This window comes from Vulpes lagopus, chromosome 22, assembly GCF_018345385.1.
Source record: "Vulpes lagopus strain Blue_001 chromosome 22, ASM1834538v1, whole genome shotgun sequence".
Taxonomy (NCBI): domain Eukaryota; kingdom Metazoa; phylum Chordata; class Mammalia; order Carnivora; family Canidae; genus Vulpes; species Vulpes lagopus.
The window spans coordinates 22,099,599-22,120,303 of record NC_054845.1 but is presented as its reverse complement, the minus strand read 5'-3'; the positions used below and the strand labels follow the sequence as shown (position 1 = coordinate 22,120,303).

The 20,705-nt window shown below is 41.3% G+C and overlaps 1 protein-coding gene across 1 annotated transcript in view; it reads left to right on the top strand.

Moving 5' to 3' along the window:
• The first annotated feature begins 2,767 nt into the window (after window positions 1-2,767).
• The window catches only part of BARD1 (BRCA1 associated RING domain 1), a 73,582-nt gene continuing 55,644 nt past the window's right edge, over window positions 2,768-20,705 (top strand). The window contains exons 1-3 of the mRNA XM_041737186.1: window positions 2,768-3,053; window positions 13,775-13,831; window positions 18,816-18,964. Coding sequence (XP_041593120.1) covers window positions 2,911-3,053; window positions 13,775-13,831; window positions 18,816-18,964 — 349 coding nt within the window. The 5' untranslated portion in view covers window positions 2,768-2,910. The remainder of the gene's footprint in view (window positions 3,054-13,774; window positions 13,832-18,815; window positions 18,965-20,705) is intronic.

Genomic DNA, 20,705 nt, shown 5'->3' with positions numbered 1-20,705 from the left:
CTGGGCTGAAGGCAGTGCTAAACCGCTGAGCACCCCGGGCTGCCCTCACCTTTAGTTAATAAACTTTTACTTCACCCTTCATGAGACTTCATTCTTTGACTCTGTTGTGAGACAAAACCCCTTCATTCCTGCAACGCAGCCATCATGGAGAACAGTATGAAGGTTCCTCAAAATGTTAAAAATAGAATTATCATATGCTCCAGTAATTCCACTACTGGATATTTAACCCAAAGAATACAAAAACACTAATTAGAAAAGATAAATGCAACCTGCTGTTTGTTGCTGCATTATTTTCAACAGCTAAAATATGGAAGCAACTCAAGTGACCATCCATAGATGAAAGTCTAAAGAAGATGTGTACACACACACTAGAGTATTACTCAGCCATAAACAATGAAATCTTGCAATCTGCAACAGCATGGATGATCTAGAGGGTATAATGCTAAGTGTAATAAGTATGTCAGAGAAAGACAAATGCTATATGGTTTTACTCATATGTGCAATTTCAGAAACAAAGCAAATGAACACAGAAAAAAAAGAGACAAACCACGAGACAGACTCTTACATATATATAGAGAACTGGTGGTTACCAAAGGGGTGTGCGTAGATGGATGGGTGAAATAAATGAAGGCGATTAAGAGAATATTCATTGTGATGAGCACTGAGCCATGTATAGAATCGTTGAATCACTATATTATACACCTGGAACTAATGTAACACTGTGCTAAGTATACTGGAATTAAAGAGAAAAAGCAAAGCATCAGCCACTTGCACCGTAACAGAGCAGGCTGGGAGGAAAAAGTGGAAAACCTTGCTTATTCTCTTGATGAGTTTATTATGGCCACCATCAAATGGCTGCTGGGAATTTCATGAGATTTGGCGAGAGGTAATGGGGCAATGGCAGAGGGAAGAAAAGGAAACTAATGGGAGGAATGCCTCATCGTCCCTGCATCGCAATTCATTACCAGCACTGTACCAATAGGCCAGTGACAGTGTCCTTACAGCATTTTACCAAAATAGGGAGTTTGCATTTACTCTCATCAGTTCCATTATGTCCTAATTAAAAAAGCATCTGATAAACATATTCAGTGCTATTTTTGGTAAAGAAAGCATTAACAGAACTGGGTATAATCATCTTTATGTTAGGTACCATTGATTGAGTGGAGTCCTTTTTTTTTTTTTTTAAGATTTTTATTTATTTATTCATGACAGACAGAAAGAGAGAGAAAGGCAGAGAGACACAAGCAGAGGCAGAAGCAGGCTCCATGCAGGGAGCCCTACAGGGTCAGGGAAAGGAAAAACAAGTACGTTAATTCACGAGAGAAGAAAAACAAGTACGTTAATTCACGGAGATTATAGTCCTATAGACTGAGTCTCCCTCAGTTTACAAAATGTCTTAGTGATTTGCAAGAGAAAAGCCATCTTATCAACGACCGAACTTCTGGAAGGAAACTCCCAACTATTTTAATGTTAAATGCTTTCCTGGAGGGAAAAACCTCAACTTGACAAAGGCAAGGCCTCCAATATCTTGTGGGTCCTCTTTACTATACAAAAATTCTTCTGAGGGACGCCTGGGTGGCTCAGAGGTTGAGTGCCCGCCTTGGGCCCAGGGTGTGACCCCGGGGTGACCCGGGATCGAGTCCCGCATCGGGCTCCCTGCATGGAGCCTGCTTCTCCCTCTGCCTGTGTCTCTGCCTCTCTCCGAGTCTCTCACGAATAAATAAATAAAATCTTAAAAAGAAAAATTCTTTTGAAAACCTTTTCCTTACCTCCCCCAACTCCCAAGTATATACTGAGCCTCCTCTCAGGAGCCCAGGGCAGCAGCTCTTCCTGCCCCCCCTGTCCAGCCCGGGGTAAGGTTTAATAAAAATCACCATTTTGCATCAAAGACGCCTCAAGAATTCTTCCCTGGTCGTGGCCTCCGGATGTCACCCCACCAAACCTCACCTATATTCTCCAAACTACATCACACCCTGTAAGATCTTACTTAGGCTTTATCCATTCTGCTTCTGCTAACCAGGTGTTTATTTGGAAAGGTTTTCGATGGCTACAGTGTGGGCGGAGGGTTGGAGGGCGCTGGAGTGGACACTGGGATCACAGCCAGGAGCCTACGGGACACTCCGGGCCTGGGGGGGCCGAGTGACCCGGGTGGGGGCGGGGCTGCAGAGGTTTGGCAGCGGACTGGATGGGGAGGTGGGAGGGTGCGCAGTAGGTGTTGCCCCTTTAATGAGGTCATCAACAAGGATTCTTAGGTGGCCGGTAGGCGCATCTTGAGCAAACAAAACAAAAAGCCTGGAAAAGGTCGTGGTGGGGGAGAAAGTTACTTTTTTAGGAGTAGAGAAGATGCATGTTCAGGGTCACGATCAAAGCTCTTCCAAACTTTACGGCACTCTAAACAGTCAATCCTTAGGGATTACTCTCCGCGCAAAGCTCTTCGGCTTGTGACTTTCCATCCGCGGAGTCCCACCGAGGGCCGGCGGGTCTGCGCAGCCCAGTGCTGGGCTCGTCTTGCCCTCCGCATCCCTCGGGGCGGCCTGGCCCCGCCCCTTCCCCCGCCCACCACAGGCCCCGCCCCCGACTCGCGCGCCCGGGCTTTGGCTCTTTTCGGCGGCCCCGCCCCCTTCCGCCGCCCGGCCCGTGCGCCCAGGCTTTGGCGCTCTCCGGAGGCCCCGCCCCCTTTCCCACCCCGCAGGCCCCGCCCCCCGGCCCGCGAGCCTGGGCTTTGGCGCGCTTCGGCGGCCCCGCCCCCACAGGCCCCGCCCCCAGCGTCCCGCCGGCCCCGACGCGGGACCACTCGGGCAGGGGTCGGGCGCCAGGCCTGCGGCGTCTCTGTCGTTGCCCGGGCACGTCCGCCCGCCCGCCCGCCCGCCGCGGCTCCCGCTCGGGGAGGACCCCTGGCCAGGCGGGGCGATGCCGGGGGGCCGGCGGCCGAGGGTCCGCTCCGGGAACCAGCCTCGTCCCGCGCCCGCCATGGAGCCGTCCGGGCGCGGGGCCTGGGCCCACAGCCGCGCCGCGCTCGACCGGCTGGAGGAGCTGCTGCGCTGCTCGCGTTGGTAAGGACGGACCCGGGCGGGCGGGGGGCGCGGGCCGGGGCGAGCGGGCATCCCCTTCGCAGGCCCCCGCGCGTCCTTCCCGGCCGGCTCGCAGCCCCTCCGCGCGGCGCTCCCGCCGCTCCTCCCTCCCCTAACCCAGCCGCGACGGCAGTTCCGGAACCTCGGCGGCCCGGCGGGCGGGGGCGTGGCCTCGGCCTCGCCGCGCCTCCCAGGCCCCGCCCCGCCTCCCAGGCCCCGCCCCGCCTCCCAGGCCCCGCCCCGCCTCCCAGGCCCCGCCCCGCCTCCCAGGCCCCGCCCCGCCCCAGGCCCCGCCCCCGCGGGAGGTGCGCGCTGACCCCGGCGACCCGCCCCGCCCCCGCCCCCGCCCCCGCCCGGGGCTGCGCCCGCCCCTCGACCGCTTCTCTCGGGACCCGAGGGTTTGGGTTCCTCTGAGGGCGGGGCACGGGCTCCGCCGAGCCGCTTCAGGGTCTCGTTTCCTCGGTTCAGCCCACAGGCTGTGCGGCTGCGGGCTCCAGCCCTTTCGGATGCTGTTTAGTGTCACTTTTTTTTGCTTCTTGTTTTCCTTCGTGCTGTGGCACCGCGGGAGGCTGCTCACTTCCAGGCTTTCGTTGTCTCTGAAGACCCGTTGCCGTGACCGGTGCTCCGCGCTGCTGCTCCTGGAGCTCTTCCCGTCCCGGGAGGCAGGGAGGTCTCTAACACGCGGGAAGGGCTTTGCCGCCCTTTTTCGTTTCGTGCAAAAGCAATGATTGAGCACCTGCTGCGTGCACAGCTCCGCGTTTCTGCATCGGTATCACTCGGGCGGGTTTTCTCTCTGCTTGTAGCCCAGCATTTATCTTTCTTGGACTTTGTTTTGATTTGTCTCCCTCCCCCCACCCCCCCCGCCTCTGATTTCCAACCTGCAGAACTTAGATGTACATAAAGTACAAGTAACACAGCAGCTTTTTCTTTAAAAATGAAATGGACATCACTGTGGGGCGCCTGGGCGGTGGGGGGGGGTAAGCGTGGAACTCTTGGTTCTGGCTGGCACCTGAGGTCCTGAGCTCCAGCCCTGGGTGGAGAGTCTGCTTCAGGTCCTCCCTCTTCCTCTGCACTTCTCCCTGCTTCCCACCCCGCCCCCCCCATCTCTCTTCTCTCTCACTCTCAAATGAATCTTAAAAAAAAAAAAAAGAAATGGGCTTAACTGTCAGAGACTTCTGCACTTTAGTTTTGTAAAACCTTTACAAAGTCATTGCACTCCTTAGAAAAGTGGCACTTTTGCTAGAATTCATGGAGACACTCTGAGTTGTGTGTGTTTTCGTAGCACAGGGGCCATCCATCTGAGAATAAGAAATTCATTTTTTTAATTTTTATTTATTTTTATTTGAGTATAAGAAATTTAAAACTGGCTCTGCTAGTTGCTATAATAGAAGCGATTATAATTACACCTTCCTAGTTCAACAAAAGTTAGACATTCAGTTGGCACATTTCTGTATGGAAGGCACTAGGGCAGCAGCATAGTGCTTCACTTAGACTGTGGTGGAGTCAGGTTCCAGCTTTGACACTGTGGCCCAGGTCATTCAAATTCTCTGCCTCAGTTTCCCCGTCTGAGTGATAATATCACTCCGCTCATCCACCTATGAGGATTCGTTAGTAATAAAGATATTACTGAGCACCTGCAAAGTGCTATTTTGGCATTGGGGATTCATTTCGTTAGTGAACAAAGCAGACAAAACCATCAATCCTCATGAAACTAACATTCTGTAGGAAGAAACTAAATGAAATTGTACATGCAGAGTGTTGAGTATGGGTGGTTGTCATAGAATAAGTGATAAATAATAGCTGTCTTATAAAAACACAAAGAAGTATAGCCTGCTTGCTGAATGGTTTCGAGGAAGACAAAATAGGTGATTTGTAAGACTAATCTATAGGTTGTCCTGAAATCTGTTGCAGCCAATTTCACTTTTTATCCTCTACCAACGATTTTTCCAGTTTTTACCTGAAGTGAGCAGAAAATAAGAGCCAAAGGACTGAAAGTGGACATCAGTAGCTAGGTCCAGGCTTCTAATACAAGTTGTTCTTTTGACTGGACAGTAATGGTGAGCTGCAGTGATTTTTCTTAAAAAAAAAAAATATATGAACCACTGACAGAATAGCTAAATTTCACCTGTTTCTTTGCATATTTTAATATAGGGGTCTGCAAACTTTCTATAAAAAGTCACATAGTAGGTACTGTAGACTTTGCTGGCCACGGTATCTGTTCTTTATTATTTTTGTTTTTTACAACCATTAAAAGCAAAAAGTATTCATAGCTCGAGGCTGTACAAAGACAGTCTACTGACTTGATTTGGTGCACAGGCTGTAGTTTGCCAAACTGTTTTAACAGGTACAGTCTTTAAAAATCCTTCTCTCTAAAATTTTATATCACAATATTTAGAAATGATTTTGTCTTGTTCTCGATGTCTCTGTGTTTTGGTACTGTCCGAGTGAATAGCGTGGCTAGTTGCTCCTTACCCATGGGGGATGAAAAAACATTATTTCCACCTCTGCCTTTTCCTAGTAGCTGCCTGACATCATTGCTTGAAAGGAGCAACTCCAATGGTCTGCTTCTTGCTTTTGCGACCCACCATTCATAGCAGTGTCATATTATTTGAAATTGTGTCAGAATGCCCTTTTACAGAGTTTCAAAGTTCTACCCAGTGGGCTAGTGATTACCCCGATTACCCTCACATTCAGCTTGCAGCTGTCATCTATATTGTGTTCCCAGGTGTCACCTGTCTCGTGTAGCACATTGAATCTATTTTGCAGGAAGCATTACTTGCGCGTGCAGGTGGATTGGCTACATTACAGGGCATCCTTTCTTGACCTTTAACATAAGTGTGGCTCCAAGGTGAAGCTGATGAAATTTTTCAAGAGGCCAGATGTGACATTTGTGTTAGGTCCAAGCCTCACAACGAGATAGAAGCTATTTAAAGATTTGGACAAATGAGACAGGAAGACCATATCGTTTGAGAGGCTGGCAGAAAGCATAATAATAATGTGATCCTAAAGGAAGTAGGAAAAAAATATTAGGAGCTGTAATGTAAAAACCCAAGTGTCACATGACACTGTTTTGTGAATTAAAATAATTAGGTACCTCTTGACGGTTAGAGCAAGGGGCTCTGACCTCTACTTACAATGTAATTTGGAGCTGTAGCATGTTTTAAATTAACTTTTAGTCAAAAGTAAAAAAGTAATCTTGTGATTTTTAGGGTAGGTGATTTTTTTCTAAATTGTCTTTTGTCATCGTAAAGGCGATCAAGATTGTTTTCTCTTATTGCACAGCTTAGCTATTACGAGCATTGATTTTGAACGTTGGCTTCAAATCGTGGCTTAGTGGTTTTGGGTAAATTATTTTATCTTTGTATGCTTTTCTCATTTGCAAAATGAGTTAGTAGTCGTTTCTATCTTATAAGTTGGCTATGGGAATTAAATGAGTTAATATTTATAAGATACTTACAGCAGTGCCCATTATGTTTTAAGTGCTATATGAATGTTTGTAAAATACAGGATGGATTTCCTGACCCCAGCATTAAGCTTTTGCCTTCATTAGTTTTGAATGTTCAGAAGCATTTTAATAGGCCAATGATCCTTAAATGGAATGATTACTCCTTTGGCTTGCTCTGGTGCTGATTAGGACCACAAGCCATCTCTGAGGCAGTACATTAGTGGTGCTATGTGGTGAGACATTTTCAACCTGTAAGGAGCATGCTTAACTATAAGGGATAAAATGTACACAGAGTTTGGAGTAAATTATGATGAAGGCCAAAGAGATACAAAGGAGAATACTTTGGATGGTGCCAGTAGAGGAAAGTTTTATGGCTTTTGAATTGGGCTTTGGAAAGATTTTCACAGATGGAGACAGGTGGAATGTGCTAATTACAATATGTTAAAAGGTACAGTAGAATAAATAGGAAGTGTGAGTCAGGTGGGTCAGATCAGAAAGCAGGGATCCATCCCTGGGTGGCTCAGCGGTTTGGCGCCTGCCTTTGGCCCAGGGCGTGATCCTGGAGCCCCAGGATCGAGTCCCACTTCGGGCTCCCGACATGGAGCCTGCTTCTCCTTCCGCCTGTGTCTCTGCCTCTCTCCCTCTCTTTCTATGTCTATCATGAATAAATAAATAAAATATTTAAAAAAGAAAAAGATCAGAAAGCAATTAGTGGCCCAACAACAGACTATTCATTTGGTTCACACAGTTCCTAAGGAGAAGCAATTTATGTATCTTTCCTGGGACTCTGGTGTCCCCATCTATAAAATGAGGAAAGTGGACCAAGTGCTTTCTAAGGCTCCTTCCAGTTTGTAGGTTCTATAATATTAGTTTCCATTGGATGCACATTGTTGTTTAAAACTTTTTTTTTTTTTTAAAGATCTTACCCATTTATTTATTTGAGAGTGAGAGAGCACAAGCAGGGGGAGCTGCAGAGGGAGAGGGAGAAGCAGGCTCCCTGCTGCCCAGCAGGGAGTCTGACCCAGGGGCTCAATCCCAGGACTCTGGGATCACAACCTAAGCCAGAGGCAGAGGGGCTTAACCAACTGAGCCACCCAGGTGCCTCTGTTGTGTAAAACTTGCTATTGAAGTTTAACGTACATCTAGAAAAGGGCACAAGGGCATTGGTGTTCAGTATGTATCAGATTCCCTCCTAACTTTTGGTGTTTTGATTTTTTTGATACTTGTAGCCTTCAGTAATACTACACATTTCATAAAGACAGGTTCGCATTTGTAGCCACAGTGCTGGACACAACATTTCTTTGTGTTTGTTAAATTAATGGATAAAAGAATTTAGGTTAGGATCACATTTGAGAAGCTTTTGCAGGTGGAAATAACCAGAAGGACCTGGTTAACTTGCCTCACCAAGAATCCTTCATAGGTTCCTGGGGTTTACTACCTGTAGTAAGTAATGACTGTGGTCTTAGAGTAGATGTAGAAGGCAAAGGTCTTTACCTCTGGGGGTTAGAGCTAGAACTGTAACTGGCACAGACCCACTACAGGCCTACACACACCTAGTGCTATACAGGCTTGGGACTGCCAGAGAAACTTAGACATTGAGCATCTGTTTCCTAGAGTATAGGGGATGGTCTTACAAGTGGACTTATTATTAGTTGGGTCTGGGACTTACAGAAGAGGCCGGGAGTGCACTTTTGACAGACTCCTGCGTGTAGATAGTGTTCTGGAAGTGAGCAGGGAAGGGAATACAAAGATGAATGAGCCTTGAAACTCAACATTTGAATATAAGGTGGAAGAGGTGGAGCTTTAAGAACAGTTACCTAGGTACTGTTTTGCTTTGGAAGAAAGAGAATACAGGACAGAATAAACCAGTGAGTGCTATTTGAGTCAGATATACGTGATATTCTCTGTGACTTACCTGTCTCATAACAGCAGATCCTATTTTAATTAGTCGCTAATAGATAGGAGTCTATTGCCCATTTGGCTTTTGGTGTATTGGCTCATTGATTTTATTCAGTGTTTATTAACACTAAACAATTAGACATGATTTTTTAAAAATTTTTACCATGTGACTTGAATCTGGCATACAAAATACACAGAAAAAGATGCGTTTGTGTCATTATTCATGTCCCTTACTTGTTAACAATTTTGTTTATTTTGAAGATAAATACAAGAAATTGTTTGATTGGCTTGGAGAGCCTGTTAACCAATTGTGTTGGTGCACACTTAAAATAACTGGGCAGTTTTCTAAAATGTAAGAGCACTGTGGTAGCTAGCTATGTTGCCTAATGTTAAATAACAGTTTATCTCATAGAAGCTTAGGGAGCCATTCTGTTAAGAAATGGGTCTGCCTTAGTATTATAATCTCAGCTGAATTTACTTTCCTTTTCTTCTTTGCAAAGACATTTTTATATCAATAGGACCTTTTTTTTTTTAAAAAAAAAAAAATTGTTCTCACTACTTAGTCCTTCCCTAAGTTATAATCCTCTGACTTTGCCAATCTTTCCAAATCAATTTCATGTAAAGTAACAGAAATATGACTGCAGATGGGAAAAAGTAGAGTAGCCGAATTTTCAAGGTACGGAAATCCTGTTACCATGCAAATGTCTTTTCTTATTCTTCTGGATTTTTTTCTTTCTAATATATATGTATATCAAACAAAGAATAGGGTAAGGATAAAATAGAATTGTTAATATAAATTCATTTTTGCATGTAGTTTTCCATTTGCTTCATTCACTAAGGATTTATCAGAATCCTGCCGCTCACATAGCACCATGCTAGGGAGGTTAATAGTGTGTTGGGGAGCTCAGAAAACATAAAAGTCAAGACCTCTTGTTTGTAGGGCTACAATCTATTTGGAGATGAGGGAATCAAGCGAATACAATACAAAATATTTCGCTTTCAGCATTGATTTCCCGAGCCCCAACTAGATGCCATCTCTCTGGGACTTTAGAGCATTTTGTACTTCTCTTAAGTCAGATAGTAACTTTGCTTATGAAATTACCTATTTAGATTAAATAATAGATTACCTATTTAGATTATAATTACCTATATAGATTATAATCCCCTTAGGGTATATATTATATTGCAGGTGACCTTGTGTTGTTTCTGGTCTTTTGCTGTAATAAGCTGTGCGGGAGGGAATATCTTTGTCCCCTGGCCTTTACATTTAAAAATATTTTATTAAAATTATACATGAACATAGTCAACAAAGTAAGGCAAAGACATATGAAAACATTGTTTTGCTTCATCTATACTCCACATACAACCTCTTTATTTTAGTTCTTGAAGATTTACACCTATATTTCCAAATGATCAGTTTCTGTTGCTACTTCTTGAATTTTTCCATTTTAGACATTGTTCACTTTCTAACTTCCTACTCTAAAAGATGAGTTTTCTTATTATCTATTAACTTTCTAATATGGAAGATGAAGTACAAAATAATTTTCAATCATTATTTTGAAGGCCAGGCATCTCTTGTTACCCTTGAGATGTCTTAGGCAATTTTGAATATATATATATATTTTGAATATATATATATTTTGAATATATATATATATATATATATATATATATATATATATGACGTTTTAGTTTTATTATTTCTTAATCTCTGGACTCTCTTGGTGAGATTTCTCCTGTCTAGGGAGATATTTTTTGTGTTTTGAAGTTTCAGTTTTATAAGCACATATCTCTAAAAGATAAAATTCCTGGCAGGGGAATAGTTGAATTAAAAGTGGGTACATTTAAAATTTTGATAGATACTGATTATAATAGAAATTGTTTTATTCCTGAGTGTCTTCTCAGCTAAGCTCTGGGCATTGTCAGAAAGCCTGGCTTTGACTTGGATCTATGCCATCTTCTGTCTGTATTTGCTCTTTGAACTCTTCATTAACCTTCTTTTGAACTTGACCTCATCCCCCCCTAGCCTTGGTTCTAACACCCCTCTACCTTCTCCTTATGCACGCATACCCATACTTCTCAGTCATTCCTCCAATGCCTTTTTAAAATTTTAAAAGATATTTTATTTATTCATTAGAGACACAGAGAGAGAGGGAGACAGAGACATAGGCAGAGAGAGAAGCAGGCTCCTCTCGGGGAGCTGGGTGCAGGGCTCCATCCCTAGACCCATCATCATGCCATGAGTGGAAGGCAGACGCTCAACCACTGAGCCACCCAGGCGTCCCCAGTGTCTTTCCTCATCTGTTAACAACAAAATATATTCTAGCTCAGTAATTAGAATAATTAGTACAATTGATCAATTGTTCATAGATCTTAGATTCATTGCTAATCACACTATAGCTTCTCATTACTGGGGTGAAGGGTCAGAACCATAGATAAAGTGTTCAGACTCATCTTAGGACATTTAAGTTTAGAAACAGAATCAAGGCATTGAGTTGAATGCTGCCATAGAAAACCATTGAATGCTGTGGACTGCATCCTGGGTTGAGAGACAAGAAAGAGGCATTAACAAAATGCTGAAACAGGCAGGTAAATGTGCTCTAAGGAAATTCAAAACTCAACAGAAGGAAAACTTTCAAGAAAGAAGTTGAGGTCAGTGTTACTTCACAGAAAGGTCAGGGGGAATGAGGCCTAAAAGTGTTTTTTGGGAGCAATTTCAACAGAGTGCTGGGAGTTAAAGCTAGGGAGATAAGGAGACAGTGACTGCTCTAGAGCTCTAAGTTAGGCCTTTACATCTGTAGAGAAGAGCTGGGGTTGAAAGTAGAGTGAGAAGCAGGATCTAAAGAAAGTGCCCACCCCCCCTTTTTTGAGTGGAGGAGAGAGTACCTACCTGTGCATTTTTAGGCAGATAGAGGAAGAAAGGTGACTATAATGATGATGAGAATAGATTATATTAGGGGACAGAGAAGATAAGGGACATAGGGAGAGATAGAGCAGTGCATTATAAGAAAAAAAGAATGACTGCAGGAGATCTCCTCTGAGCCTGGAGGGAGGGATAGAATTATGGGTGAAAAGGTTAGGAAAGGGTCCAGGTGGTAAGAAGCTCACACAGTTCATCTTCAGTCAGGTTAATGGTATTTCAGAGCATAGAGATTGTTAGGAATAGCCACCTATTCATTTATTTACTCCTTGAAAATATAATGTGCCACTTTGGTAGAGATACATAGGTGAAGAAACTATCAAGTAAATTTATAAAGACATATTTATGTATCTTTTTTTTTTTTTTTTTTTGAGAGAGAGTGAGCGAGCCTGGGGAGGGGCGGACAGAGAGGGAGAATCTTAGGCAGACTCCACACTCTGCGGGGGGCCCTGACATGGGGCTTGCTCTCAGGACCCTGAGATCAAGAGTCCAATGCTTAACTGACTGAGCCATCTAGACACTCCTATCTCTCTGTCTTTTTATGATAGTCATAGCCTGAGAGTAGGTGAGGAAGGAGTGGACTGTCAGGCCTGTCTGGCATTACAGATTGGCATCCGTGAGTGTCTAAGAGGTCAGTGGAAATAGGGTGATGGTGAAGGTGGCTGTGAAGTAGTTAACTGTGGCCCAGGGAATCCAAGGAGCTAATGAACTGAATGGTATTCTCTCAAGGTAGAGAGCAACCTGAAGGTGGAGGCTTGGTCAGTGATAGAATAAAAGAGACATAGGGAGTATATTGTGATAGAGGATGTGAACTACCACCACTTAAGAGATCTTAGAGCAGAGCTTGTAATGAAGTAGAATTTAATACGTTGATTAGGAGATAAGAGATTAGGTTTGGTAGATGAAATCATGAACAAAAATTACAGGAGGAGCATGATTGTGTAGCAGATATTATCTTAATTGCTAGAATCACAAAAGTGGCTGGCATGTCACAAGTCATATATTTATCACTGTGATCTGTGTAGTGTGATAGAAAAATCAGATATTGTGAGTCTTTGAAAAGTAATGGGTTTTATAATGTCAATGAGCACCGATTGTGGTATTTTGAGGATAACATTGTAGGTGTGTACTCTGTTTTTAGCATTCTTTCTGAAAGCTCAATTTCACTTTAATGTTCATATCTATTAAAATGTGCAGTGTGATACTTTTGATCTTTTAAGAAATGTGGAAAACTGTTTTTATTGATATGTAGTATGTATACAGAGGTAATTGGATAATAATGGTGTAAATACCTAAAGGTCCTAAGGTTACTGTGATAAACCAAGCACAAAAAATGTTCATCCTTTGAAAGCTTTATTTCTCCTGTCTGCTCTCACTACATTACACCCTCTGAAAATAATGACTTGATGTGTTTATTAAGAAGTAAGTACTGTTATTTTCTGAGGATTATCAAATGTAGCAGGTATTTCCATAGACAATAATTGTGTTTCTGTCTCTCCTCTCCCAATGCCATGAATCTCATTCCGTCTGCAGAATGTCAACCTGATGATTCCTATTTGCAGTTGCTTAAAGTAGAAAATAGTCAACTAATTGTGAACTGAAAGAATGGCTGGGTTTTTGACAGGGCATTGATGAAATGTAAATAGCCACTTAACACTGGTCAGAAAACAGGGTATTTATTTCTTTGGGAAACCATGAATTCTTAGGATCAAAGTGATTAGATGTCCTGATTTTCCTAGGTCAGCCCTGGTTTACACCTGCTGTCCCAGTGTCCTATTCAGTTACCACATCCCTTCATTCTCAGAAATGTTCTTTTTTTTTTTTTTTTTTTTTTTAAAAAAGATTTTATTTATTTATTAATGAGAGACACAGGCAGAGGGAGAAGCAGGCTCCATGCAGGGAGCCCGATGTGGGACCCGTTCCCGGGACTCCAGGGTCACACCCTCAGCCAAAGGCAGATGTTTAACTGCTGAGCCACCCAGGCATCCCTCTCAGAAATGTTCTTATATGGAAAATATATGGTCATTTTATTTTTAAGTCTTATTTTGAAATTTATGGTCTATACTTTTGAGTCATTAGGTGACGATGTGTTTTATGTTTTAGTAGTTGAAAGAAGCAGCCAGTGGTTGGTTTTGCCTGTAAGGGATATAGAGATACCAGCACAGAGTTGCTTCTCTCTGTGTTTTCCCAGTATGTGCATTATAAAAATTGTTACAGTTTGTACTGAGTTTGATAGTAGCTATTTGAATCCAGCAGATGTGTGATGATACAATATTTAATGAGGTAGTAACAGCCTTTCAAATAAATACATCCTTAGTATCTTCTGCTTTGAGAAAGAGAAATATGGTAGTGTTAGGCCTTGGATTTATGAAATGTTGGGTGTAAAATATTGATCTAACAATGACCTAAGTCTTGATTGTTTTCCTTTTCTTCAAACAGCTCTAATATTCTGAGGGAGCCTGTGTGTTTAGGAGGGTGTGAGCACATCTTCTGTAGGTAAGTAATTACGGCTTGATTCTTAGCGTAATGGTATTTTTTACTAGGTCATCATCATGTAATCAATAATATTGACATTACCTTATGTTTGGGTAGCTCTCATACACTGCAGGTAATTTACTGTATATTCTCTCATTTTGATTTTTAGAACTGTCTTAATTTACAAGTAAAAGCTCAAAGGGGATGGCTTGTCCAAAGTTGCAAAGCTTTAGTAAGTAGTTTTGCTGCTAAGGTTGGGGAGAAAAATCTGTTGTGTTGTTGAAGTATGTCTCTTTTTCCTTCCAGTTAGTTTTGAGTCTAGACTTTCCAAATTATAAAAATCTAGTTCTTACAGTTGTTAGATTAGTTTTCTAGGGCTGCTGTGCGAAATTGCCCAAGACTGAGTCCTTTAGAATAACAGAAATTTTTTGTCCCACAGTTCTGGAAGCTAGAAGTCTGAGAGCAAGGTGTCAAGCAGGGCTGTGAGGAAGACTATTCCATGATTCTCTTCCATCTTCTGGTGGAGCAGCTTTGTCTTCTGGCAGTTTTTGGCATTCCTTGGCTTGTAGATATATCACTCTGATTTTGACCTTTATGTTCACATGGCATTCTCTCTTGTGTGCATATTTGTCTCTGTCCAAACTTCCTCTTTTTGTAAGGATACTAGTTATATGGGATTAAGCCTTACCTCGATGGTCTCATATTAATTTGATCATCTAGAAAGACCCTATTTCCAAGTAAGATCCCATTCTTAGGTACTGGGGTAAAGACCTCAACATTTTTTGGGGGGGGCACAATTCAAATAATAATAGTTATGTGAAATTATATCCATGTTATAGTATGAGAACTCTGGCTTATGGATTAGAATACCAGATTTTCATGTCATTCTATTTCTTATTTTGGAGAAATAAATTCAAGGACCGAATGTCTTAGTTTAATTGTCTGAGACACGGTTAACGTAGCCTCCTTTGAGTAGTTTTTTAATGATTTCAGTTATGACTATGACTATCTGGCATGAACACCTGCAAGACGAGGTTTAAGCACATATGAAAATAATTTACTATGTGACTGCCGGGCTGGGATGTGTGGGAAGCAATTATGCTTGGGGTCCCGATTTTCTTTCTGGAAATAGGGATCTGATATATGGGACCCACCAGCTGGATAGGAAGTAGTACCTGTTGCCTACCTGATAACTCCATATGGATGATGACGGGATTTCAGACTTGACGTGTGCAGAACATGCCTGTCGGCCACTCTTCCTTCTGCTGTGCCTGTCTCGGTGATCTTCACGGCAATAAAGGGTACCACCCATAGCAGTGTTGCTTAAGGCGAAAACCACAAGTAATACCCAATTGCTCTTTTTCTTCCTTATCACATCATGAAGTTCTGTTAGTTCCACCTCAAAATGTGCCTTGAATCTTGAATTTTCCCACTTTCTCTGTATTTATTACCATTGCCACTTTGGTCCAAGCCATGATCCTATTACCGTATCTCCTCCTAATAAGTTCAAAACTGACCCCCTTCCCATTTTCTTCATTCTTATCAGCGATCTTTAAAAAAAGGTACATCACATCCCTATCATTACCCTCCTTAAATTCCTCTAGTGGCTTTTACAGTTAGAATGAACTCTAGGCCTTAGACTCTTCACTCTAAGGCCCAGAAGACCCTCCTGTACAGGACTCAATTCCTACCTGCCTCTACAGCCACGCTTCTCGCTTAGCTCACACTGTTCTACTCACCTTCTCCTTTTAGTTCATTAAACACACCAAACTCAACAGTGCCCCAGGACTTTTGCACTGGCTATTTCTTCCATCTAGAATTTACTGCCACATTTTTGTAAGGCTGACTTTTCATTAGTTACATTTCAGCCCAGATGTCACCTCCTTCAAAAGGCCTCTAATGATCCCTTCACAAAATGATGCTACTTCCTGTCCTTACTTGATAGGAAGCAGATTTGTTTCAGCTGATGTACTCACTGTATATAATATATGAGTGACAAATCTGCTGGAGCATAACAAACTCCCTGAAATTATATGTAAAGCAAGTGTGTGTGTGTGTGTGTGTGTGTGTGTGTGTGTGTGTGTGTGTTGAGTGTGAGAGAGACCTATACTTTTAATTGGGTTCTAAAGCGGTCTGTGGCTTAAAATGGTCAGTGAAAAATTAAGATAGGCATGGGAACTTCTTAAAAGAGAAAGTGGTCATCTGTAAATGACACGAACACAGGAAAGAATAGATACAGTGCAGTTTTGGTTCATTTTGATTATGTGATGCCAAGAATTAGGGTTTTGCAGATTTGAAGCTGTCTAAAACTGTTGAGCAATGCTGTAAATATCATGCAGTTTTAAAAGATGGTTTGATATATACCAATTTAGCTGAAGCTTAGAAGTGGGGTGAGGAGGGGGATGGTTGGAAGGGCACATATTTTTATGTTATTGACAGCGCTGTGGTGGTTTCAAGGTAGTTTCATGCCAATCCCTGATAAAAAGTAGGCCGTGTATTCTCCTTAAGATAATAGATCATTTAAAACATATGGCAGACATATGCAAACTTTCTGACTTTGGATCATTTTATACCCTTAAAAATTGAGGACCCCAAAGCAGTTTTGTGTGTGTGTGTGTGTGTATTTACCATGTAAAACAGTGTGTGTGTGTGTGTGTGTGTGTATTTACCATGTAAAACCGAGACATTTAAAACATACTATTCACTTAAAAATAACAATAATAAACTTATTACATGGTAACATAAAGAACACTTTTTTTAAGAAAAAAATAACCGTTTTCTAAACCAAAGAAAAACTAGTGGGAAGAGTGAGACTGTGTTCTATTTATGCAAATCTCTTTTATGTTTTGCTGAATAGAAGACAGTAGGTTCTCATACCTGCTTATGTAATCAATCTGTTGTGATACATTGCTTTGATTGCAGTATGTGAGGGAAGTCTTGTATTACACATGTGCATAGTTGGAAAAAGGAAGGATTTTTTTTTTTTTTTAAATTTTTATTTATTTATGATAGTCACACAGTGAGAGAGAGAGGCAGAGACACAGGCAGAGGGAGAAGCAGGCTCCACGCACCAGGAGCCCAACGTGGGATTCGATCCCGGGTCTCCAGGATCGAGCCCTGAGCCAAAGGCAGGCGCTAAACCGCTGCGCCACCCAGGGATCCCAAAAGGAAGGATTTTTAAGTAGCCTGTTTAGATAATTATGGATATTCTTTTTTTGATACTACACTATTACTTGGCAAGTGCTAGTTTCTTTAGATTTATTACAGTGTGGAATCTAGAAGGATAACAATGAACTTTTTGTATTCTGTTACATTAAATATCATTGGTTTATCATGTGCTTTGAATGGGTCTCTTACCCAGCATGATTTTCTGACATGATGCTTAGGTCATTTGGAAAATATTGACTTACTATGTTACACAGATCTATTGAGAAATAGCCTCTTTCCCCAGAATTCTATATTTATGTTTGCAAACTAATTTGAGAACAGTTATAAGATGAACATTATAGAATGTATAAAATAGACTGATCTGGGTATCTTACTAACCTGTGTCTTACCTAACTGGGTTTCATTTTCTTCATCTGAAAATAAGGTAAGGATTCTTGATGAGTGGATTGTGACTCTTGTCACTGGTGTTCCTCAAATACTTAAGTATTACACTATAATTGATAATTTAAATCCCCTGTGGAATCAGTTTCCTCTTTTTATATGTTGGGGTTTTAAGTTAAGAGCTCTAACTACAAGCAAAGAAACTCTCAAGAAGTTCCTTTCTTTGCTACAGAAATTTAACATTTCATGATCTTAGGGTTGTGAGATTGAGCCCCATGTTGGGCTCTGTGCTGAGTGTGGGATCTGCTTAAGATTCTTTCTCTCAAGAAAAAAAAAAAAAAAAAGATTCTCTCCTCCTTCCTCTGCCCTCTAGCCCCAAACCCCCAACTCACATGCACGCTCTCAAAAAAAAAAAAAAAAAAATTGACATTTGTTGAGTGCAGTGCGGTGATCTGGAAGGTCTTTCCTAGCTCTAGTGTGGTTTACAGATTTGTTTTATAACATTTATTGAGTTACTTTGCATCAGAATCTAAGATGCAAAGAATAGAAATGCCACAGGCTTTTTCTGGAAGGAGCACTCATATTGTAAGAATCCTCTGTCCCTATAGATGAGTGGGTCACATGGAAAGGAATGTGTTTGGGGGAGATTGATGTGGCTTTCATCACTGTTAGCATCGCTGTTAGCTTAGTCTTGCTGGAGCTCCTCTGGTGAGGCTAAGGAAGGAGTGGATTTTTTAGGTTTCTTAACCCACAGATAAGCTTTGGAGGGGGAGTTGTGAGCCCTGCCCCCCCCCCCCTTTTTTTTTTTTTACAAGAGCTTCTTTATATCTTCATCAGATTTGCTAAGGATTTGTAACCGCTAAAGTCAAGGAACCCACTGCCCCCAACTATGAGACTTTCACTCCCAGACAGATAACCTGAGGTAATTTGAATCTGCAGGTTATAAAAGTATCGGAAAGAACCAAGTATCTTTTCTCAGAAACTGTGTTAAAGCCTTTAGACAATTGTCAGCAACAAAACAAAAAAAATACCTTTCCCAGTCTCTGCAATAATTTTCTATGAAGCACAGTGCATACAAAAAATGTTGAGATGCATGGCTGTTAAGCATTTAGTATCAAATATATTTATTTATGTCCCTCTCTGTACTCCTACTGAAGCTATAGATTTATTTGCATGAAAAATTATGCAGACTCATGTCTGGCTAAAGTAAAGTCTCTTCATATCAAATTACCTAAGCAACTTTAGATTTAGATTTTATGTGTGTGTATTATACTCTTTCAGAAACATTATTTTAACAGATATTTTATGTTTACTCATTGCTTGTTAAAACAACCTTTACTTCATTTATTCTGTTCAAACTCTGTATCTTAGAATTAAGGTTCTGCTGAATGCATTGATATATATATATATATATATATATTTTTTTTTTTTTTTTTTCTTTTAATCCTTTTTAAAGTAATTGTGTAAGTGACTGTATTGGAACTGGCTGCCCAGTGTGTTACACCCCAGCGTGGATACAAGATGTGAAGATAAATAGACAATTGGACAGCATGATCCAGCTTTGTAGTAAGCTTCGGAATTTGCTACATGATGATAAGCTTTCAGGTGAGAAAAAATATCACTGTCTCTCTTCATTAAATAACTGATGAATTCATATTGGTCACATAAAGTATGTAAACATCTCTCAGGAATTCTGATGACATATTTCAGATTTTTAAGAGTTATAGTGTTTGCAGTTATTTTGAGAAGTGACAGATAATTTAGAGATAACTTAGAGAAACCAAGGTCCAGAGAGGTTAAATGATCTTGCCTAGAGTCACATGTGTAGTTAGTACCAGAAACAGGAGAAATAAAGCCCATTTTTTCTGAATGTCAGTCCAGACGCTTTTCACTACATACACTGCTTGCTTTTTACAGTTAATATAATTTCTGTATAATATATATGGAAAAAGTGATTTTGTCCTTAAATTCATTTAAATACACTTTTACAAGATAGAATACAACCTTCTGTGCATCACTTTTCCAGACTGAATTAATTAGATGAGCACATTTTGAAAGAGCAAAAATCTAATATTCATTTTCTTTTCTGTTTAAATGGGGGTTAATGTTTTTCAGATTGTTCTTAGACTCTGTATTAACTATATATCTTCCCATTGTGCTTTCTGCTGAGAACTAATTAGCTGGGGAAAGAAAGTAAAGGGTTTTTAATCTTCATAATTAGATATTGAAATTATCTTTTTATTGACCAGATCATGTCATTTTAGCTTATGTTTATAGGATAACCTTCTCTTGACTGGCAGGGTGCTGTGAATGATTGATAATATTCATATAAAATGGTTGAATTTATTTTTTTTATTATTTTTTTTTTTTTAAATTTTTATTTATTTATTTATGATAGTCACACAGAGAGAGAGAGAGGCAGAGACACAGGCAGAGGGAGAAGCAGGCTCCATGCACCGGGAGCCAGACATGGGATTCGATCCCGGGTCTCCAGGATCGCGCCCTGAGCCAAAGGCAGGCGCCAAACCGCTGCGCCACCCAGGGATCCCCTTGAATTTATTTTTTAAAGCTTTTGACCTTAGATTTCTGACACAGTGTGTTATTGTCAGCTACCAAAGGTGAAGTTGATTAGACAAGGTAAACGAGGCAGGGGATCCCGGGTGGCTCAGCGGTTTAGCACCTGCCTTAGGCCCAGGGCCTGATCCTGGAGTCCTGGGATCGAGTCCCACGTCAGGTTCCCTGCTTCTCCTCTGCCTGTGTCTATCTGTCTGTCTGTCTGTCTCTCGTGAATAAATAAATAAAATCTTAAAAAACAAAAAGAAACAAGACAAATACTTTGAGTCTTATTGACCAGGTCTATATATATATATATTTTTTGTTTCTATATTTTTTAAGAAGAATTTAAATCATAGTCTACCTATGAAAAGTTTAGATAAATAAAATGATCAGACTCTGTTGATCATTTTATCAGACTCTATTCTTTTTTAGGATAAAATGTGCTGTAGTAATTAAGTTTTACTTATTTGCAGATGTAATTATACACAGATACAGATTTCAAAAAGTACTTCCCTTTTTGAAAAAATAATTCTGTGTTTGTAAATGTTTTTAAGAGTGAGGAAAAGTTTCATGATTAGTCCATCCGTCTTTTTTTTCTTTCTTACTCAGAGGTAGGGCTGATAGTGTTAATTTTCTAATTAAAAAGATTAGTGTATGAGCTGCCTCCCCCCCCCCCCCCGCCCCACCCCTACAGCTATTGCTGATTAGAGAGAGTCCATGTATCTTTGGCCATGTTCGGGGTGGAGGGGGAGGATTAAATTTTTAATATTTTTTATTTTTAAGTAATTTC